Source organism: Pelophylax lessonae (genome assembly GCF_965119305.1).
Source record: "Pelophylax lessonae genome assembly, chromosome: 3".
Lineage (NCBI taxonomy): Eukaryota > Metazoa > Chordata > Amphibia > Anura > Ranidae > Pelophylax > Pelophylax lessonae.
The window spans coordinates 249,212,828-249,236,939 of record NC_138770.1 but is presented as its reverse complement, the minus strand read 5'-3'; the positions used below and the strand labels follow the sequence as shown (position 1 = coordinate 249,236,939).

Below are 24,112 nucleotides of genomic sequence, written 5' to 3'. Positions count from 1 at the left end.
GGGGGGGCTAATAAATGCATGCCACAATTTTCACATATTTGTAAAATTTGAAAAGCATTTTTAAATTTCCTTCCACTTCACAATTGTGTCACATTGCGTTGGTCTATCACATAAAGTCCCAATAAAATACATTTATGTTTTGGGTTGCAAGATGACAAAATGTAGAAAATTTCAAGGCACTGCATATAAAGCAGAACTTGGCTATACATTTCATCCAAAATCAAAAAAAAAAATCAACTCCTGTATGGCTAGCAGTAAAACTACCTGAATGCAGTTCAGTTACTCTACCTCACTCATGTACAGGTGTTTCCCAAAAACACACAGCTGAGTATCATACGATTTGCTGGTGTCATAACTAAGAGGTGACTTCGATATGCAAGGGCGGTTTGTATAGTGTTTTCTTTGTAGGGACTCAACAGCAGTAACAAGTGTACCAAATTTTAAACTTGGTCAATGTTTAACACTGCTTTAACCTCGTACAGAAGGTGAATGTGATCCATTAGGCACATAAACGGATTTCATAGTAAACCCACAAACCAATCTTTCCAAGAGAAAACAACTTGTACTAATGTGTGCACTTATTTCAGGACACTTCTGTGAGCCAAAGATGACAAGTGGGTGCAGTAATGATCTGGCAGCTGTGAAAGAGAAATAAAAAAAAAAAAAAAATTGAAAAAAATGTATTAGACATACAAAATATGCAAGATATTTAGAGGGTGTAACCTCAAAATGAAAAATGTGTGAACAGCATTAAATAATGCAGAATTGTATTAACTAAAATATATCGGGATATTACTGGCTATTTTGGTAAGGGAATTGCATTTAGTTAGGTGCCTTTCTTTAAAATTTTGGTAAATATCACAACAAAGTGGAATACAAGATACTACATTTTAGTGTTTAACCACTTAAGCCCCGGAGGATTTGGCTGCTTAAAGACCAGGGGGTATTTTGCAATTCGGCACTGCGTGATTTTTAACGGACAATTGCGCGGTCGTGCGACGCTGTACCTAAACGATTTTGACGTCCTTTTTTTCCCACAAACAGAGCTTTCTTTTGGTGGTATTTGATCACCTGTGCGATTTTTTGATCATGCGCTATAAACAAAAAAAGAGCGTCAATTTTGCAAAAATAACTATTTTTCACATTTTTTATATGAAATTGCCCAAAAAAAAATGTAAAAATCAAAATTTAATATTTTCAGCCAAAAAAAAAAAACCAAACAAACCGCAAAAAGCGTATTTTGATTGGTTTGCGCAAAAGTTATCGCGTTTACTAACAAAGGGAAAGATTTTTGTCATTTTAACACGTAATGGCGGCGATCTGCGATTTATTTTGCGGTACTGCGACATTGGGGCGGACAGATCAGACCCTTGACTGACATTTTTGACACTTTTGGGGTTACCAGTGACATTTCTACAGTAATCAGTGCTATACATATGCACTGTTACTGTAAAATTACAATGGCAGTGAAGGGGTTAACTTTATTTGAGAGGGAGGGGCTGTGTGTGTCCCTAGGGGCGTGATTCTAACTGTGATTGGCTGTGTCTTGAGCTGTAGGAACAATGATCAACGGTCCTACATAGGAGAACTGTATGTTCAGTGTTCCTACACAGGGGAGAATGACAGGCGGCTTGTTTACACTAGCCGCCTGCCTTTCTCCCTCTCCCCCGACGATCGCTGAGTGGCCGGCGGACATTGGGTCCGCCAGTCACGCGCGCAGGGGGGGTCCGTGACCGCGCGGGAGAGCGCCGCGCGCTCGCTCCCCAGAGCCTCACAGGCTAGTAACATACCAATACGTCACTCTGCGTGTGAGAGGCTGACCACCGTAGTATATGTACTTGCGGCGGTCAGCAAGCGGTTAATAGAGTAGGGAAGGATTATATCATTGTCAGCTTTTTACTACTGGGAAGATGCTAGGAACACAGCAATACAAACACTCCTTTTTAGTAAAATTTAAAATGAAAGCTGCCTTTGTTTTTTAAGTCTCTGTTGGGGGAATGTCCTCTTTTCCTGGTGAGGACTGTCAGCCATCCAAATACCAATAAACACTCTTGAAACCTAGAGAAGTGGCAACTATTCCACAGAAAAGTTTAATTTGTCTGCTTTCCTCTGGTTTAACCTATGATGAATGGAAAAAAAAACCAAAAAAAAAAAAAAAACCACATTGCTGAATGACATTAATCGCTTTAGAATTCTGTCAGCAAACATTTGCTGCAGGTGAATCAATCACCAAGATAAATCTGCAAAGAATATTTGGTTATGGTTGCTTTCACTGCTTTATATATGCCCTTCAATTGAAAATGATTTTAAAAACAAAAGCGTGGGGGTCCTATTTTGAGAACTGTGCATTCCATTTCTCTTTTCCCAAAGTAGAATTTTAATATTTGCAATAAATAGAAATTTCCCCTAAAGCTTTTTAAAGAAGGTATTTCTGATCTAAAATTTTAGTAAACAAAAACTGAAATCAATATTAAAGTGGCGGATGCAAAAAAAAAAAAAACTAGTAGCCAAAATATTTCATCAGTGTCCTTCCTGCTATAAGATCATTGTTTGTCTATGAAAGGCATGCCGTGTCTCCCACTACTACTGGCACCAGTGAATGCTGAGGAAGAGGAAATGGCGTTCGGCATTAAGACTGTTAGAGGCATAGAGGACTAGAAATAGTAGTGGATCTTTGAACTTGCTGTAAAATCCATTTCTAAGAGGGACACAGGTTTCAGATAACTGGCTTCTAGTGCCACCTATTGGATGATTTGGACACTGACAAACAAAATAAATAACCAATAAAGTATAACTCCTTCCACTCCCAACATACCTCAGCTTTGTAGCAAGAAATACTTAGAAGATCAGTGCACAAGAGTTGGACATGTGTCGCTCAATGAAGGGGAAAAATAATTTAATTACTAAAAATCAAAATTTTCGGGGGGGCGCTCAACAGTAGCGAAAACTAACAGGCACACATAACAAATAAAACCGAACAGGGGCTGATAGTTGAATGAGGACATCTTACACAAGGCTGGCATCAGATGATGCTTAAAAAAGTGCACCTAGTAAAACTTAAAGCGGAGTTCCACCCATTTTTAATAGGTTGGAATACATAGATCTATGTAATCCCCTTTAAAACGGCTTTTACCAATGGAAACTTTTTTTTTGCTAGTAAATACCTTAATTTCGGCTTTACTCCTCCTCTCCTCACTTCCAGGTCCGATCGGCGATGACGTCATTCGGCGATTCGCAGTGTGTGCTGGGATGTATTCTATTCCAGAAATCTCGCAGTAGCTGTATCTGTACTGAGCCGTGCCTGACCCGCCTCCGCCCCTCTCATTGAGTTGCATTGTATGAATGTATTAAGGCCGTTCTCTGCCCCGCCTCCTCTCATTGAGTTGTATTGCATACAATACAACTCAATGAGAGGAGGCGGGGCGGAGGCGGGGAAGAGAACAGCCTTAATACATTCATACAATACAACTCAATGAGAGGAGGCGGGACAGAGAACAGCCTTAATACATTCATACAATGCAACTCAATGAGAGGAGGTGGGGCGGAGGCGGGACAGGCACGGCTCAGTACAGATACAGCTACTGTGAGATTTCTGGAATAGAATACATCCCAGCAGACACTGCGAATCGCCGAATGACATCATCGCCGATCGGACCCGGAAGTGAGGAGAGGAGGAATAAAGCCGAAATTAAGGTATTTACTAGCAAAAAAAAAAAAAAAAAAAAGTTTCCATTGGTAAAAGCCATTTTAAAGGGGATTACATAGATCTAAAGTTCCAAAAATGGGTGGAACTCCACTTTAAAGAACATGTGCACAGAAGATCAGATGTCAGCCTTTCAAATCTGGCAAACATTTGCCTACAGCCCAGGAGGCACTGACAGATCAAGTAGAGTGTCACTAAACAGAAAGGGATGGAACCTTGTCTTTTAGACCATGCCTTTTAATAATGAGCTACTAGGAAATGTTGGAACAAAAAATCTGGCTTTCTTTGGCAGGGACCAAGAATGACAGTCAGCTTCTCTAATGGAAGCACTGGCTGGGGGAGCTACAGGAGATACACCCTGCATAAAAGGTGTTAACAGAAGCCATGGAAAACTAGCTATCTTTGGAACAAGATCACAAGTTCCAAGATGTGGCTCTTAATTCTCAGGGTTAAATGCAGATCCAGTCCTTATTGCAAGAAGGTCAGGATTCATTCCATGGAGGAGTATTTCCTGTGATGAAAGCTTCTTTTCTCACACCAAATGAAGTACGCCTTCCATGTGTGCTGGTAGACCTTGCAGAAGTAGAGTTTAAAGGTTTTCAACAATGTAGGAATTAAAGATTCTGGCCTAAAATTCAAACAGCCAAGGTGATAAAGCCAGCAACCATGAAGCAGAATGGTAAACTGGTCTTTGTGACACTAGCTAGATGGTCCAGAAGTGCCTATGGAACATCCACCAGGAAACTAATGAGGTCTGATTGCGATATCCACCTAGGTGTGCACCTTGATCATGAAGAGCAGATGAGGAAGAAGTTTTAATGGTAGGAAAGAGGAAGATCAGGCTGTACCAATCGCACCAGAGCATACACTGCTTTCGCTAGCGTAATCCTGCATCTGTAGACATACAGTACCTGTCCAGTTTGTGGTTAAACCTGGAGGCCAGTATATCAACATCCACCACTTGTAACACCTCTGTGTGTACAGCCTATTCCCATTGATGCAAACTTTAATATCTAATGAAGTTTGTCTGGTAACTGTCCACCCCTTGGATGTAAATGATGAACAGGGCTAAACGTGAAGCTCTGCCCATAAAGCATTCAGTCTTTCTTGCTGCATAAAGATGTCTGTTTTCCCCCCTTCAGCTGGAAGGGTCCAATGTTGATCGGAAGACCAAGTCCCCTTTATCAACAAGATCTCTAGGACTCCTCCCCGGCCCTTTAGGCTGGCACATGAGGCTCTCCTAAGAGATTGAGGAAGGATTTTACCAAACCCAGAGCTGGATTCCTGAGCCAACAGCCCAGAAGCAACCTGGACCTCGGTGTCAGATGAATCGGTTTTTCTAGAGATTTGTCTCAGTCACAGGCTGTTGAGTTGCAGGGCTCCTGAGTACTACTGTGCAAACAATACTGCCTTGTAGGATGCTACCATCAGCCCCAAGATTCTCAAAGAAGTGAAGAGTACTAAAGCATTCAAGTCTGAGAAGTGGAGAGTTAGCAGTTTGTCTTGGGTCCAGGATAAGACCCATATATTTCAAGAGGAGTCACTTTAAAAATGTGGAGTTCTGAACATCCAAGGTTTAACCAAACCTTTTTAAAAATGTCTGAACTGTCCTTATACTGTTGTCAGCAAGAACCTGCACTAACTATTCCCACAACAAGAGTTTGTCCAGATCTCGTGAAGACAGGAGGTAGAACCTTGGTAAAACACACTTCGTGCAGAGAACAATGAGGTCTGAGTACCACATCCACCTGGGCCAATCCAGAGCTTTGAAAATCACTGGAATGCCCTGCACCAATGGCTAACAGATGCTAAGGCCAATCAGGAAAAATCCCTAAATCACTTGTGACAAGCAGTAGTATCAGGAATCAATTACATCACGCAGAACAGCAGGAACTTTTAACCAAGTGTGTCACTTATTTCTTCAGTATTAATACTTTATGTGGTAAACTGACAAAAAAAGAAAGAAAATAAGGGCACCAAATGGTCTACCCCCAGTGCTTGGCCCACACGGCTACTCAGAAAGTAAGTCTTTAGAGACTGGGTCACAGCAGAAGCTTTGCCACAGAAAGTGCTCTGCTCCTAACAGTACACTAAGGTCTGGAAAGCACCACAATGTGTGCCAACACCACATTGCAGGATAGTCCTACAATTGTCCAGTCCAGAGAGGTCAGGGTAGGGTAGCCTCCCCCCACCAAAGCTATCACTGAAGACACCAATCCAAACTGCTGCATCTAGAGACAAGCTCAAGTAATGGAGCAGGGAAAGGCTGAGTGATGAAAAAAAGAAAAGAAGAAATGGCAAGTCAAATTGGTTAAAATTTTCTGAATAGGGGGGGGGGGAAACACCCTCTTAAGCCACTAGAAAAACACAGAGGAATGCTTGGAATGGAAAGGGCTAAGAGCTGGGCCCCGTATTTTTTTTTTTGTCAGTGTCCAAATTCCCTTGTGGTCAGCAGTACACACAAAGGTCTCTGAATCCAGTGTCCTTCAATTATTGAGCAATACATGGACTTTCTGGCGGTAGGTTAAAAATAACAGTCTCAAAAATGTCATGATCAGGTAAACATTACAATAAATTTAAGTAGCCAACTATAGAAGCTAATAAAAAAAAAATAAATAAAAAAATAAAAACCTAGTGAAGCCTTTCTTACCACTACAGCTGGTCCACATTTACCTTACAGAATCCCAATTCACCTATATGTATATGGAAAAGTTTTAGACATATAGCCATTGGGCTGTAACAGCCAGATTGACATGTTTGCAACACAGTTTAGTGCCCCAGCAGGGATTTAGCGCAATGCTGGACTCCAAAAAAACAATAAATTGTACTGATTAACCACCCAGTGAAGTGCAGGTAAATATACCTTTATTGGGCTTCTATAATGTTATAAACATAGTCAAACATACCTTTGCTCCAAGTCTGGACAAATATCTAACCCTCAAAGCAAAAGCACTCAGTGGACGAAGCCTACTTTCTGAATTCTGCCGCCTCAGTCGAGCTTGCTCAGCCCTACAAATAACATATCGCTTGGTGAATAACAGAACATACATGGTCAGGCTAGGGAAAAATAGCATTCAACTGGCATTGTGCATTAGAGAAAAAGGACAATACAATTTTATTTCTTTTGTAGATCTTTTATTTAATCAAAAAACAGACAAAAAAAGTGCGGTTTCAGAAAAATGTAACATTAAATGATTTTAGAAATACAAATTAATAATCATAAAATATTTTTAAAAAAGAAAGAAACATGAAGTGCTAGTTAGCCAACATAGTTAGAAACTTTAAGGGCTCTTTCACACGGGCGTTCCTTTTTTTTTGCCCGATCAGGTCCTTTTTTTTTTTTTTTGTAACGGACACGGATGACACTTGTGTCCTCCGGTCCGTATGTCCGTTTTTCATCCCATCCTTTTGCGGATGAAAAACTGACATAATGCATGTCTATGTAAAAACGGATGTCTGCGGATGACACCACTGACATCCGTTTTTGCTTCAGTTCCGTTTTTTGAAAGGAAGAAAAAATAGGGTTCTCCTCCGTTCAAAAAAACTGAACTGAACTGACAAAAAACGGATGTCAGAGGATGATCATCCTCTGACATCCGTATTTACATAGAGATACATTATGTCCGTTTTTCATCCTCGAACGGATGGGATGAAAAACGGACATACGGAACGCCCGTGTGAAAGAGCCCTTAAGATCATTCCAACCAAAAAAAACCTGAGTTTAATGAACAATGGTTACAAAATAAAAAATAATGCAGCCAAGAAGGGATTAAAGCTCAAGAGTGGAACTTTTGTTTTAACTGGAAAAAATGTTTTTTTTTTTTTTTTGTATACACCAGAAATTTCCCTTTATTATGAATCACTTTATGGAAAAAAAATGTAATTCAAGTAAAAGGCAAGTCATAGATTCTATTTTCTTTCCTGCCACCATGGCTTGCTGGAAAGAAAAAATTAGATTTTCCAAATCCATCCCGTAGCACTATAGTGTTTTGCTATAGCCTCCAGCAGTAATCGCATGCAAAAAAAAATCCAACAGGCTGGTTGTATTCAAGTCAATCCACGGATTGACTTCAGTACAACTAGCTTTCCCATAGATAGATCAAATCTTGGCTGCTCCCTGCTGAACCAGCCGAGATTTGATCCATCTATAGCCGGCATAAGCCTTTACCTTTTCCCACCCATATTCTATGCCTAGTCTATCAACCCTATAAAATGAAAGTCTATACTTGCCTATTCTGAAGTCGATCCGGTCACATGAGCTCTCCAGTATCGGCTTCAGTGTAGAGGGGAGATTGGAGACAACGGCTAAAGAACCTGGGCAATTGCATCACCCATAGGCTTACTATGTGGAAACCATTGTCGGCTGTCCCTCCTCTACACTGGAGCCAGTGCTGGGACCCAATCATGAGCCTGGACCACAGCCGACTTCAGAATAGGCAAGTATAGACATCTTTCCATTTACAGGGTAGATAAAATAGGCTTAGAATGGGAGTGGGAACAGGTTTAGACTTGGTTAGACTTAGAATAGACCTGAATTACACTTTAACCTTGCTGATTAACTTCAATGCCCCACAGATTTTTTTTTTAAATATGACTGGCATTCCGATCAAAACAATTACACCAAATAGCAGGAAGTGGAAAATTACACACGTCCTCAAAACTTTTCAAAGACATATGATGTAACCATAATAGAGTATTCCATATAATTTCAATAAGTACAACTGCTCCTTTGTAATGCTGATAAAAACAAAAAAACTATGGGTTGTTTTTTCTTATAACTTGTTCCACAGCCAAAATTGCAGTCTTAAAGAAGGTGTCCACATCTTATCAATATGGTTCATTCACACTTACACGTTGTGGCAATATGCAGCAACACACACATTAAATTACAGCCCCCCCCCCCCCCCCATCCTTGCCATTCATTCTAAATATAAGCACTGTACTGTGGAGTGCAAAGCATGACACACCACACTGCACCACAGCAGACATACCATACTACAAAACAAAACAAAAAAATAAAGGCATTTTTTAATCCACTGTGGTGCATTGTACATTGGCAGCCCATTCATTACAAATAGGCTGCCTTAAAACAATGTGCGTTAATGCATCGCAACAGATTGCTTAAGTGTGCACAGCCCTCGGTAGTTCATAAGAATGCCCACAACACAAAACACAGAAAAGGCACATTTGACATGTCACAAAGATGTACCAGTAAAAAAAAAAAAAAAATAATTTTCATGTTTCATGTTTAAAGTAAACATGATGCAACAATACAATTATTTCAACTGCTAAAGTGTCTCAAGACCCTTGAAGCCAAGGTGCTGAGTGTAAACTCACACTTCAAGCAGGTAATTTTATTTCTGGTTTGACCCCTCTCATACCTTACTATTGGCTCAAACCTATGATAGGTGTTCCCAGAGGCAAACAGTGAGGCAAGAGAGGAATGCCAGGGCTTGGCAAGATCAAATCTGAGATATAGAGCATTATATAGAACTTTATAAAAGATAAAGGGTTTTTCATAACATTTCTCTAGGTTCAGAGTAATTTTAAGATCCACACTGTGGCCTACAGATAACTGCACAGCCCCCCGGTCCAAATGTTCATCTGTACATTTGAGGAAAAAATGCACTCCTATGGAGAGACCACCTATCAATAGGACATGAGGGCTGGGTGAGGTTGCAGATGCTAGCGGCTGTGCCACAGCAATGATCTGGCAAGAATGAAGGAGGGAGTAGTTTAAGACTTGAGGGCAGAGAAGGGTATAGAAATGTGTACTTTTCCTTTATGCTGGTTACATTTCACTGAAAACTGGTTCAGGTTAACCAAAAACTGGTTAACCACTTAAGGACCAAGTCTATTTCTGACAGTAAAATCAGTATTTTTTGCTAGAAAATTACTTAGAACCCCCAAACATTTTTTTAGCACAGATTCTGGAGAATAAAATTGCGTTGGTTGCAATATTTTTTGTCATGCGGTATTTGCGCAGCGGTCTTTCAAATGCAATTTTTTTTTTTTTTTTAGGAAAAAATACACTTCACTAAATCTCAAAAAAACTCAACTGTAGTTAGCCCAATGTGTTTGTATATTGTGAAAGACGAGGACACCCCGAGTAAATAGATATTTAACGTTACGGTTTAAAATTGTGCACACTCAGGGAATGACGACAAAATTACGGTACTTAAAAATCTCCATAGGCGACGCTATTAAATAATTTTTTATTTTTTTTTCCAAAAACTATTAAATAATTTAACGGTTACCAGTTTAGAGACAGAGGGAGTCTTTTGCTCGAATTATTGCTCTCACCCAGACAATTGCAGCAATACCCCAAATGTGTGATTTGAACACAGTTTAAATTTGCGGGAGCGACTTACGTATGGCGTTTTCTTTGGTGCGCGAGCTCACGGGGACAGGATCGCTTTAATTTTTATTTTCCTATTTAAATTTTAACACTGTTCCTTAAAAAATAAAAATCTGATCACTTTTATTGCTGTCACAAGGAAAGTAAACATCCCTTGTGACAGTAATAGGCAGTGACAGGTGCTCTTTATGGAGGGATCTGGGGTCTAAAAAGACTCCAAACCCCTCCATTGCACTTCAAAGTATTCAAAACGCCGAAATCGGCAGTTAGTTTTTTTTTTAAATCAGTGCCGTTGCCAGCCGAGTAAACCGGAAGGGACGTTGCTTCTGGGTAACATGATCAGAGACCCGATCGAAGCCGAATACGGCTTTGTTCGTGACTCTAACCAGCTGGCAGAAGTGCTCGGGTCTCCCGGTGGGACGTGGGGGGGGGGGGGTAATTAAGACGTCCCCGCTTGCTGGGACAACGGCCGAGCCACATCGGTTGTTATCACCAGAAAGCCGACTGCTGGCTCTGAGAAAAAAAAAAAAATATGGCAGCCTCAGGCATCACCCCGGTACAACCACTTCAAGCCGAAGTACGGGTACGTCAGTTTGCGGGAAGTGATTAATAGCTTTCAGGAAATAAAAAAAGTCCTTCAAAAGAAAACAGCACCTACATTTTATTTAAACAGAAGTCCTAATTTCATCCCCCAGTCAACAGAAAACCTAACAAAGTCCAGGCAAAATAACATTGAGTTGTAATCATTACAAATCACATGTTCAAAACTAACCCATCATCCTGGAATATATCCCTTTTATTAATCAAAGTCACTTTACACTTTTTGCCCTTAGAAACAGGACAGAAAATGTGATTTTTGTACTTACCGTAAAATCCATTTCTCTGAGTTCAGCGGACACAGCGCTCCACAAATCATAACCACTGGGTTATATTGCCTCCTCCAAAAGTAGGACTAGGCAGAACAACCAAACACTGGCTACGCTGATGGGCCATCCTCAGCTTGGTATGCAACCCCCTTCTCTGCTCTAGGTAATCAGTTTTGTAGCAAGCAGTATTAAAAGTATCAGAACTCTATAGAGGGGTGGGTGCTGTGTCCGTTGAACTCAGAGAAATCTATTTTACATTTCTGTACAAAAATCCCAATTTCTCTTTCGTTCATCAACAGACACAGCACTCCATAAATCATAACTACTAGGACATCCAAAAAGAAAAAACGAGGGGTGGGGAAAATAACCCAAGGCTAAACAGAAGTGCCCTCATCCAGGACACAGGAACCCCATCAAAAAAAAAAAAAAAGTTTAAAGAAAAAACACCCCTTTAAGAGCGAACAGCCCCTCCTAAACAGCAGCCTGCAAAACTTTGCGGCCAAAAGAAGCATCCACAGATGCCAAAGTATCTATCTTACAGAATTTTGTGAAGGTATGCATCGACGACCAAGTGGCCAATTTGCAAACTTATATCGATATTGATGCCTGATGACAAAAGGCCCAAGTAGTACTCAGCACCCGAGTAGAATGTGCCGTAACAGGGAAAGGTGGAACCTGACCTTTAATAGAATAGGCCTGAGTCACCATCTGTCTGATCCTTCTGGGGATGGAAGCCGAAGAAACAGCCAGCCCTTTTGTTGGCCCGCAAGTAACCACAAAAAGTGAGTCCGACCTCCGAAAGGACTCGGTAGCTGCCAGATACACCAGAATCGCCGAACCACATCCAAGGTATGCAAAGCAAATTTCTTTGGATGAGCCGGCTTGGGACACAAGGCAGGCAACACAATGTCCTCATTCAAATGGAAGGCAGAGACTGATGGACAGGGACGAAGAACCACTTTATCCTTATGGACCACTAAATGGGGACTGCGACAGGATAATGCCTCCAATTCCAATACCCTGCGGGCCAAGGTAATAGCCACCTAGATTGCCACCTTCTGGGATAACGTAGGCAAGGGAATCTCCCGAATATTCTCAAATAGAGGTTTCTGGAGAACCGAAAGCACTAAATTTAAATCCCATGGTGGCAAAAGAGACCGTACAGGTGGGGCCACACGTCGAACACCCCTGAATGAAGGTAAACTAAAGAGCACATAGCTAAGGGTTGCTGAAAGAAGATTGCCAGGGCAGACACCTGACCCTTGATGGTACTCAAGGCCAACTTCTGAACGCCCTGTTGAACAAAGTTTAAGATCCGAGCCACAGAAAAGGATCGAGGAGGAGCGCCAATCCACCAAGAAATGTACGCTTTCCAAGTACGATGGTATATCTTGTTGGAAGACAACTTACTTACCTTCTCCATAGTAGATATCACTGATCACTTTTTTTTAATATTTATATTTATTTTTGTATTTGTTTACTGTATAATGTTGTAAAATCAATAAAAAGTTATTAAAAAAAAAAAAAAAAAAGATATCACTGATCCAGACAGACCGCTATCCCTCAGTACCTGGCTTTCAATAGCTAAGCCATTAAAACCAGCGACTGTAAAGCAGGATGGTAGCTCAGCCCTTGGGACAACTGGTCTTCTCTGAGAGTAAGGCCCCAAGGGACGTTTACAGCCACCAGGATGACTGGAAGATCCTCTTGTTTCCTCACAGGAACTGCAGAAGAAGCCTTAGCCAAAGATGATACTGGACTTACCGTGGCCCTTGGATGCCTCTATGGGCTGAGGAGGAGGAGGGCCCCCATCTGCAATGAGGCTCCTTCCCTTTCCTGTGGCAGGAAGGTAGTCTTCCCCTTCCCCCGTGATACCCTAAATGTTATCTAGATTATCCAGCCCGTCGCCCAGCCTGACAGTTGATTGTAGATCTCCCGAGAGAAAACACAAAAAAGATGTAAGGAAGGAAAAAAAATTGCTAGGATCAGAGATCCGAGCCGGGAGCCTAGGTTCTTACTCCTGACTATACAGATTAAAACAGATTACCTAGAGTGGTGTTTTTTGTTCTGCCTAGTCCTACTCCTGGAGGAAGCAATATAACCCAGTTGTTAAGATTTAATTCAGCGCTGTGTCCGTCGATGAATGAAAGAAATAGCATTTTATGCTTCCCACTATAGATCTAGCAAACATTAAATATTTTCAATGTATAAAATAGCCTCATAAAAACTATACCTCTCTGCACTAATAGTTATATAAAAATCTGATAATATACAAAATCTGGCCTGTTCCTTACACCTGATGACAATTCCAACTACTGTAGATATTTGTCTCACAGAAACCACAATTAACTTATGTTAATTCTATATTCTAGACCACAAGCATATTCTCTTATGTTCGGCATTGTTTTTTTTTAACATTTGGTTGGGGCTATCTCCCACTCTTTTACCCATGTGTAATTCTGAATAAAAATTGTTGAATTTTTCTATACTGTCTACTACTTTACCTACTTCTTTGGCTGGCCTATGCCCTTAAAATCCCTGTGGGACTTTTTATATTGTAGAATTTTGGGATGTGGCAATTGTGCCGCCATCAGCCTCGACACCCACCTACTTGCAGTTGTTCACCCTTAACTTATGATCTCACACTGATGATTTGGAGAAGTTGCTGAATGGCTTCTTATGTCAGACAGAAAAGGATCCTTGTATGGGTTTAGTCTGAGTGATTTACATGTTATAGAGGGATTCCCACATACAGATGGAAACACTAATCTGTGATTCAATAGAATAGATCGTGTTTATTTTTAAGGCCCCATGCAATGTGCAGCCATTCGTACCAGCTACAGCGATTCCACAATTGTTAATACAACAGAAAATCTTATCAGCCAGCTTGTAATATCGGATTCTCAGCCCCCATCTTCTAGCCATGATTATCTGGGCTTTAAAATAATTCTTCTCGCGCTGCTACTAACCACTGAACTCTGCCATCGCTGCTACTGACCAGTGTGCTCTGAAGATGGTAATCTGTGTGCAAAGGGATGCTGTGCCTTTTGCTATATTCAGCAAAGCATGGTAGACTAATTATCATATTGCACAATATTTTTATTTCTCTTTGCACCTGCATGTGACTCTCCACAGATAGGCAAACTTCAAAGCTGGGACATTCACCACATAGGATTCTTCACAAAAGTCAGGGGCAATCTATGCTCCCCTGGCAATGCCTGAGCAGCTGCAGATAAAAGCTCACTCATCAAAGCGGACCCAAGAACCAGCCCACTGAATGGCCATGCTCTAGGGCAGTGGTCTCCAAACTGTGGCCCTGGGGCTAGATGTAGCCCTTTGCTGGCTTTTATCTGGCCCTTGGGGCACTATTTTCATGCACAGACACCAATGGGGCATAATTCACCCCCACTGACGCTAAAGAAAGTGAAGAAGTCCTCCCAATGACACCATTGATGGGGTGCCATTCTTCCCAACACCACCAAAGATGGGGCACAATTTCTCCCAATGACACAAACAATGGGACCCAGTGAAACCAATGATGGGGTGCAATTGCTCCCAGTAACACCAAAAACGGGGCTATAGTCCTCCCACTAATACCAATGATGGGGTATGGTTTATTCTCACTGACAGCACTGCCTAAAAAGGTCCTGGCAACAGGGGAAGCAGCAATGGTCTTCTACCAGCAGGAGAAGAGACAGTTATCGCTAGCGGCTATAGCAGCCGCATGCGAAAATCAAAACTGAATCCGTCAGGCTGGTTGTACCAAAGTTGATCAAATCAATCAACTAGGTACAGCCAGCATGCCCATAAATAGTTAGATTCTCAGTTGGTTCCTGCTGAAACGGCCGAGAATCAAACCATGAATGGCTGGCCTAAGCTTCCAGCTTTAAATAGGTTAAAAATAAGGGGGCTGGGAAGTTATTACATTACACAGAAGAAAAAGCTCAGTAAGGTTTTTAAAACATGTAAAATGCTATGCAGCAATTTTTAATTTTGCTATGTGAAACAACTGAGTACAGTGACATTTTTATAATTTGCACATCAGGCCCCTTTCACACCAGTGGTCTGATCGGGTTTGCCTGTGTTTTTAGGCTGCAGATAAGCCCACTCATCAAGGTGGATCCAAGAACCAGCCCACTGAATGGCCATGCTCTAGGGCAGTGGTCTCCAAACTGTGGCTCTGGGGCTATTTGTTGCCCTTTGCTTGCTTTTATCCGGCCCTTGGGGCACAATTTCCATCCACAGATACCAACGATGGGGCATAATTCCCTCCGCCGTGTGTTTTTCAGGCGGACCCGAGCAGACCCTCCATTCTTCATGGAGCGTTAGGTGTAAAGGAACATGTGTCCATTTACACCTGACCGCCATCTGATATGATAGACTAATGCGGAACAAATCTTCCATCCGTCTGTTTTTATCAAATATGATTGGATGTCTGTGGGCGTAAACGGACATGTCCATTTACAAATGCTGCTCCATAGGGGAAAACACGAGCAGCTGATTGGGTCCACTTGAAATACTGACAGACGGACCCAATCAGTCCACCTATGTGAAAGGGGCCTTAAGTGTATCCTCATGAACAGCAAACCAAAGATGCAGCAAGCATTTTTAACAGATTAAAAACATGTAACACATATAAAAGTGCTATCCCAACTTGGCTGCCAAGGTTTAAGTACACTTTAAAAAATGTATGCCCACAATCTAGACATTAATACACGTGGCATTTAGATTAAGTGGGGGGGGGGAACCTGACCACATACCGAGAACCTGGTTCACTTAGTTTGAGCTCTTATAACCTGCTGGAGGGCAGCACACTCTAGTGGTACAAAAAAAAAATGTAACACTACAAACTTAACTAGCAAAGATAAAGCATGAGTTTTCCATCAACATGAGAACCACAGTAACTGACAGAAAAGATTACAATATTGTTACAGCAGTTCTGAAACTAGCTTGCCAATAACAAAACAGAGGCCTCGGGACCAAAAACTACCCAACTGTACTTTTACCTCTTGAACTGTCACAATAAAAACTTAACCATTTAACATCTTTCAGATTACCCCATCACTATAACACAATCTAGGATGTGTATGAAAAAAGACAAATGCATCTATACCCCTACACCCAACAACCAGTTATCTAGAAAGACTAGATAACTTTTCTTACACAATTTCTCAGTTACTTTTTAAATTAGCCCAAGTCAAGTATATCTATGGCCTCTTACTAAAATCAAACAAAAATGTGTTACAACTCTTATAAGTGCATGTGCACTCAAGTTCTCTTAGTACTCCCTGCAAACTGCCATCCTGTGATGGATTGGCAACCATGCTACACTGCTCTTAAATCCAGAGCAGAGTTGCCACCAACATGTAGGCTGCTTCTGCTTGCATGGCAGTAGGATGAAAAACGGTTACAGGGGGTGTGGCCATCAACTCGGTCACTGTTGATTCACAAGCTTTAATCAACACCTGGCCACACCTAGTCCCACCAACTGCTTTCTGGACTGACCGTTCTGTTTCTTTAGCTAACCCCCCCCCACACACACACACACACACACACACACACACACACTGTGAGCTACAGTGTCTGAAGGGGAAGCGTGTGAGAAACCAATAAAGGAGAATTTGACTCAAAGTAAAGGAAGTTTTTGAGGCGTGTGCATCACATAGTAACTGAATTTGGCAACTGCCAAGACTGTCATACAGAAGTTTTAGTGGTACTTAAATAAGCCAACTAAACTAAAAAGTGCATTTTGATCAGTTCATTTTAAGTGCTTTTATCTCACTGCACCACAAACGTTTTAGGATATCAAAATTAAGTACTGTTTAAGCTTTAGAACATTAAATTTAAATGAAATCAAATAAAATAGTTTAATGCACAATATAATTTTCAGTCCCAATGGAGACTCCAAGAATCTGAAAAATAGCATAATAAAAACCTTAAAAAAAAAAAAAATGTATTGAATGCCAGAATTTAAAGGCTACCCCTTCTGAGTAAAACAGGCTATACAGGCAAGGGTACAAAGTAGATAAAAATACATTGTGCAGTAAAGGCTTCAAGGGAGGTATGCCAGCTACATTCAGCAGCTTTTTACAAATCTGCACACTGAATTTTAATCAACTTGGACCCCTTGTCTGCAAAGTCTTTCGCTCAGAGGTGGGAAAAAAAAAAGAAGGAGTTCCAAAAGAATTTAAGCGCTCAAGAAAATAAAGTGACTTTTTAGGCAAACAGCAACTACTTAAAAAGTTTAAGTTACTAAAACAAGATAATTAAAATTAAGAGTCCCAGCCTCAGTACCAACAATTTGTGTATGTTGCCCTAGGCAATGATAATGTGCAAATAGTCCAAGATGACCATTATGGTCTATAGCCCAAATTCCTCACTTATTACAGTATTACTGTAAGTTACTTAGTTAAAAAAAGTAAACCGATGTTAACACCAATTTGACTATTCTGCAGCAAGCTCTGAAGACACTAAACTCTTCTGAGTTGACAGCTTGCTGACCTCTTTCTGCATACAGGAAGATGAGATTTTGCTATTCAGTTTCTTTTCTGCAAGAGATTATTATAAAACGGTAAGTTAAAATGGGCAGTTTAGTTCTGTTGGTTCAACCATAATAGCTGAATGATTTAAAATCAAATATATGAAAGTAAGCCTATCAGACGTATGCTATAAAAGACTAGAGGGGACAATTTACATGCCATGTGTTGCTCTGACTTTACCTACATCTTAATGGACAAAAATTAAAAAAATAAAATCCTTATATGAATATGGAATAAGCTTTCTGAATAAAACCACGTTAGTATTGGGTTACTGCATTTTGCAGTACTGCACTTCAGAAGTACATTATTAATGTGGTAGTAAATTCTTTGGTGGGGGGGGGGGATGCGTTTCCTCCTGCAAGGCAAAATCATAATGTGCTAGTAAACCCCGCATACTAGCACATTATGAAAGACTTACCTTGAAATGCAGCCCTTCAGTGGTGCGCTGTCAGCTGCAGAGGCTTCTTTCTAACTTAACCTGGTCTTCCTTCTGGGTTGTAGGTGCGGCCACCTGAATGGCTGAACCGTAATGACATCACTCATGCACGCATGTGATAGCCACAACACAGAGCACTGAAGAAAGGCATGGGTATGCTGTTCCTTCAGAGTGCACCTCCTGGTGACATCACCAGCTGCTGCTAACTAGAATATCTCCTAAACAGGCCCTGTTTAGGAGATAAATGGATTTTTGTAAAATCTTACCGTAAAATCCTTTTCTCTTAAGCTCATTGACAGACGCAGTCCTCTTGATTAATAACACATTGGGTTATACTGCCCTCTACAGGAGTAGGACACTAGACGGAAGGAAAACGTTCTGGCCACACCTTAGGGGCAGTCCCAGAGGGTATATCCTCTCTCTCTCTCTCCGCTACAGGAAGTCAGTTATGTCACAAAGCAGTGTCAGAGAATTTAACCCAACCCAACTCAAAAACAGAGGGGCGGGTATTGCGTCTGTCAATGAGCTTAAGAGAAAAGGATTTTACGGTAAGATTTTACAAAAATCCATTTTTCTCTGTCGCTCATTGACAGACGCAGTCCTCTTGATTAATAACACATTGGGACGTCCCAAAGCAGTGCCACAAATGAGGGGTGGGATAACAGAAATCAAAATCCAATCTAGAAGGCCCAACCGGTGCCAACTAGAAGTCTTAAAGGCTCAAACCAAAGGATGAGACTCAACTGAAAATCCAACAGAAAAAAAACCCTCGAGGTAGACCACCGTTCTCCTCAAATTGCGGCCTGCAGAACCTTGCGGCCAAAAGAGGCATCCGCCGATGCCATCACATCAACTTTATAAAATTTTGTAAAGGTATGAACCAACGACCAGGGAGCCGCCTTGCAAACCTGGACCACTGACGCCTGATGGCGGAAGGCCCAGGAAGCACTAAGCACCCGAGTGGAGTGCGCCTTAACAGGGAATGGAGGATCCCGACCCTTAATAGAATAAGCCTGTACCACCGTCTGTCTGATCCATTTGGAGATAGTCGCCGCAGATGCAGGCAACCCCTTTTTGGGGCCATCCGTGATCACAAAAAGTGAATCCGTTTTACGAAACGAGTCCGTAGTCTTCAGGTATACCCTGATTGCCCGAACCACATCCAAGGAATGCAACGCAAACTCCCAAGGATGACTGGGCTTAGGACACAGGGAAGGTAATACAATATCTTCATTCAGATGAAATTCTGAAACCACTTTAGGAAGAAAGGATGAATTCGGATGAAGAACCACCTTGTCCCTATGAACCACCAGATATGGGGAACGACTAGATAATGCGGCCAGTTCTGACACCCTGCGTGCAGAAGTGATGGCCACCAAGAAGGCCACCTTCTGGCATAAAGTAAGCAAGGGAATCTCCCTAATATCTTCAAAGGGAGGTTTCTGAAGAACCGACAACACTAAATTAAGATCCCAGGGTGGTAAGGGCGCGCGCACTGGCGGAGCCAGGTACCGCACTCCCTGGATGAAATTCCGCACCAGGGAATGAGTAGCCAAAGGTTTCTGAAAGAAGATTGCTAACGCTGAAACCTGACCCTTGATAGTGCTCAAGGACAGTTTCTGCTCAACCCCCTGTTGCAGAAAGGCCAAAATTCGGGTGACCGAATAGGTACGTGGGGGAAATCCAAGAGATTCACACCACGCAATATAAGCCTTCCATGTGCGATAATAGACTTTGCTAGAAGTCGCTTTCCTTGCTTTAGAGTAGGAATAACTGAAGCTGACAATCCCTTGTCCTTCAGTACCTGGGTCTCAATGGCCAGGCCGTTAAAACCAGCGATTGTAAAGCAAGATGGAAGATCGGTCACAGACCGCAGATCCTCCCTGAGAGGAAGTCTCCAAGGAGCGTCCGCGACCAGTCTGCCCAAGTCGGCGTACCCGGCTTGACGAGGCCAGTCCGGAATTACCAGGATAACTGGAATTCCCTCCACCTCTATCCTGCGGAGAAGTTTCAGCAGCAACTTGAGAGAAGGGAAGACATACGGTAGCTGATACTGCCCCTACGGGGCGATCAGCGCGTCTGCTGCGTCCACTAGAGGATCGCGGGCGCGAGCTACAAACCTCCGCGCCTTCCTGTTGAGCCGAAATGCCAACAGATCCACCTTCGGGGTGCCCCAATGAAGGCACAGCTGGTGAAATCCTTGGTGATCGACCTAAGCCACAGCCATGGCATTGTCTGACTGTATCCGAACCGGGCTACCCTAGAGCTGCTTGGTCCAGGAAATCAGACAAAGTCTGATCGCTCTCAGTTCCCACACATTTATCAGAAACTTGAGTTCTATCAGAAGTAGTGACTTCCCCTGGCTGAGCATTGGAGACCGAAGCCACCAGACCAGAGGCTCCCTGGTCCGCTCGCTCAACCAGATCAGATTCCTGGAGGGAACTGGGAATGATCTTTGGAAAAAGTAAAGAAAACGTTCTGCTCAAGGAACAGAAACTACCGCTCCCTGTAGCATCTGAATGTTGGAATGGAAGAATCGCACCGGTAGAAGTGATCGACACTCGATCTTGTATCCCGATCGTATGATCTCCTGAACCCCTTTGTCCGGTATTCAGGAAAGTCATGGATCTGAAAACTGGTGAAGACGTCCCCCCACCCCAGAGATGGGTGGGGGTGCACCTTCAGGCTGTATTGGTCTCATCTTCAGGTTTGGCTGAGTCGGCCTTTTGTTTACCCGACCAGCGCCTTTTGAAACCCCCTGAAGGGGCTTTGCCCTTCTCGCTCGTGGAGCGAACGAACCTTTTATGAGCGGAAAAGGAAGGTCCTCGCCTGTTACGAGGTCCTTCACCTTTAGTAGTCTGCGGCAAAAAAGTGCTCTTGCACCCAGTGACATCCTTTATAATCTCATCTAAGGTGGCCCCAAACAGACGATCCCCCTGAAAAGGGAGATTAGCCAAAGCTTTCTTGTAACCTTGATCCGCCGACCAGCACTTTAACCACAGCACACGTCTGAGGACTACTGCTGACATTGATGCATGCCCTAACAAGGGAGTGGTATCCAGGGCTGTGTCACAGACGACCTGTAGTCCTTGTATAATTTGCTCCATCAAATCAGATGCTGCCGGGGGGATACTTCTCCCCTTTAAGTCACGGCGTAACAATTTGGCCCATTCTGTTAATGTTTGTGAAACTAAACCAATGGTAACCACTGGCCTAAAGGTTGACCTCATCAGGGAAAAAATGGTGCGGGACTCTGCTTCCACTTTTCGATCCACCGGATCCTTAAAGGACGGGGCGTCCTCCAACGGGATAACAGTGGTTTTATTTAGTCTGGAAATCAGTGGGTCCACCACTGGTGGTACCGTCCATTTTTTAATGAGGGATTCCTCAAACGGATAGTGTCTAACAATGCGTTTGGAAATAGCAAGGGTTCGTTTCGGATGATCCCATTCCTCTAATTTTATTGCCAAAACATTTGGGCAAAGGAAAAACCTTCGCCATCTTGGTACGTTTACTAGTACCAAAAAGAATTTCCATCTCGGTTACCTCTGTCGGTGTAACCTCAAGTCTTAAGGTTTCCCAGACAGACACAACTAGTGCGTCCACCAACGCTTCTTGTGCTATGGCGGAGGCAGAAACGTCCTCCTCACTGTCTAAGGAGACATTACCTGAGACAACAGCCCCAGAAGAGGGACCTGCAGCTGCAATGACCAGCTCAGAATCTGTATCTGAAGTATCAGATGAAATAGGGGTAGGCGGGGGTCGCTTTCTTGACCCCCGTCCCTGACAGGCCACCTACACCCGGGATACCAAAGACTCCAAAACATCAATAACCAGTGGGGTACTGGAGGGTCCTGTGGCCACCTCGAGGGGATCAGGTGGGGATACATGTGTGGCAGGGTCCATAATTATACAAGACACTTGCCAGCAAACAAAAAAATAATTGCAAAGAAAAAAAACGGAATTTTTGTAAAATCTTACCGTAAAATTCCTTTCTTCGAGTCCTCCGACAGTCGCCGCCCACTCACAAGTCTTCACCAATGGGTATTGACCTTTGCTCCGCAGGAGTAGCTAGGCAACAAGAATTGTTAATACAAAAGCTTTTAGCATAGACACACCCCTAGGGGCTGTCCCCTCAGTCAATACCTCCCTGCACCAGCATTCGCAACTCAGTTTGGTAACATAGCAGTAAGAGTACACAAAAACCCCAAAAGAGGGGCGGGGGGCAGCGACTGTCGGAGGACTCAGAGAAAGGAATTTTACAGTAAGATTTTACAAAAATTCCGTTTTCTCTTACGTCCTCCGACAGTCGCCGCCCACTCACAAGTCTTCACCAATGGGACGTCCCAAAGCAGTGTAGACATGAGGGGTGGGAGACGCAACCGTAGAAAAGGCAACGCAGTACCCACATCAGAGAAAGGAACCTTACCATAGTAAGAGAACCAACTGGGCAACAGGACAAACGTGCTCAACAGGAGCAACAACCCAGGAAAACAAGTAACCCAGGGGTAAAACACCCCAATAACCAAGGGCCCAAAAAAACAAGGGTCCCTAAGAAACTGCCGCACTGAGAACCTTACGGCCAAAGGAGGCATCAGCCGATGCCTGAACAGCCACCTTATAAAATTTTGAGAAGGTGTGAACGGACGACCAAGTCGCCGCCTTACACACCTGGGCCACAGAAGCCTGATGCCGGTAAGCCCAAGACGTACTCAAAGACCTGGTAGAGTGCGCCTTCACAGGGAAGGGAGGAACCTTCCCCTTCAAAGAATAGGCTTGCTCAATGGTCTGTCTGATCCATTTGGCGATGGTCGCAGCCGACACCGCCATGCCCTTCCGAGGTCCCTCAGAAAGGACAAAGAGGGAATCCGACTTGCGAAAGGATTTAGTGGACGACAGTTAAACCCTGATCGCCCGGACAACATCCAAGGAATGCAAGGCAACCTCCTTCGGATGCTTAGGCTTCGTGCAGAGCGAAGGCAAGACAATAACTTCATTAAGGTGAAACTCCGAGATCCTTTTCGGAAGAAAGGATGGGTTAGGTCGCAAGACCACCTTATCCTTGTGAAGCACCAAGTAGGGAGAGCTGCAGGACAAAGCCGCCAGCTCCGACACCCTGCGAGCCGAAGTGATCGCCACCAAAAAGGCAACCTTCTTGGACAACAGAGACAACGAGATCTCCCTGATCTTTTCAAAGGGAGCCTGTTGCAACACGGACAGAACCAAGTTCAAGTCCCATGGAGGCAAAGGTTCCCTCCTAGGAGGAACCAAATGTCGCACCTTCAATGAATTAGATGCCACAGGGCATTGAAAAAGAACGGCCAGCGCAGAAATCTGACCCTTAATCGTGGCCAGCGCCAAACGCTGGTCCACTCCAGTTTGGAGGAAAGCCAACACTCTTGACACCGAGTATGAGCGAGGGGAATACCCCCTGGACTCACACCAGGCAAAGTACGCTTTCCAAGTACGGTAGTAAATTTTTCCAGAGGAGGCTTTTCTAGCCTTTATCAAGGTGGGAATGACCTCAGGGGAGAGACCCCTGTCCTTCAGGACCTGGCTTTCAACAGCCAGGCCGTTAAAGCCAGCGACTGTAAAGCAGGATGGAATATCGGCCCTTGAGACAGAAGGTCTTCCCGAAGTGGCAGGCGCCAGGGAGCGTCGACTGCCAGATTGACGAGGTCTGCGTACCAAGACCGGCGAGGCCAGTCCGGTGCCACCAGAATCACCGTATGCGGTTCCGAGGCCAACCTGCGAAGGAACCTGGACAGTAGTTGAATCGGGGGAAAGGCATACATCAGACGATACTGATGCCAGGGCGCCACTAACGCGTCCGAGGCGTCCGCTCGAGGATCGCGCGTCCTTGCCACGAACCTTTCCACCTTGTTGTTTAGACGAGACGCGAACAGGTCCACATCTGGGGAACCCCACTTCGCGCACAACATCTGGAAGACCTCCGGGTGGAGGGACCATTCGCCCTGGTCCAGGGTCTGGCGACTCAGATAGTCCGCCTGCCAGTTTTCCACCCCCGGTATGTGAACTGCCGTTATCGCCGGGACGTGCGTCTCGGCCCAAGACAGAATGTCGGCCACTTCCCGAGCCGCTCGGGCACTCCTGGTGCCCCCTTGATGGTTGATATAGGCCACCGCGGTGGCATTGTCTGTCTGAACCCGAACTGGACGGCCCCGAAGCCGGTCCGTCCATCGCATTAGA

General features: G+C 43.5%; 1 protein-coding gene across 2 annotated transcripts in view; it reads right to left on the bottom strand.

Moving 5' to 3' along the window:
• Positions 1-390: 390 nt before the first annotated feature.
• Positions 391-24,112, bottom strand: part of MFSD1 (major facilitator superfamily domain containing 1) — a 115,137-nt gene continuing 91,415 nt past the window's right edge. Inside the window, exons 16-17 of one of the 2 annotated variants that reach the window (XM_082249882.1) lie at positions 6,610-6,712; positions 391-638 (exon numbers count right to left, since the gene is read on the bottom strand). In XM_082249882.1, coding sequence (XP_082106008.1) covers positions 579-638; positions 6,610-6,712 — 163 coding nt within the window. In that variant the 3' untranslated portion in view covers positions 391-578. Of the gene's footprint in view, positions 639-6,609; positions 6,713-17,133; positions 17,476-24,112 lie in introns of those variants that run through there. The other variant, XM_082249883.1, reaches the window with a different exon arrangement.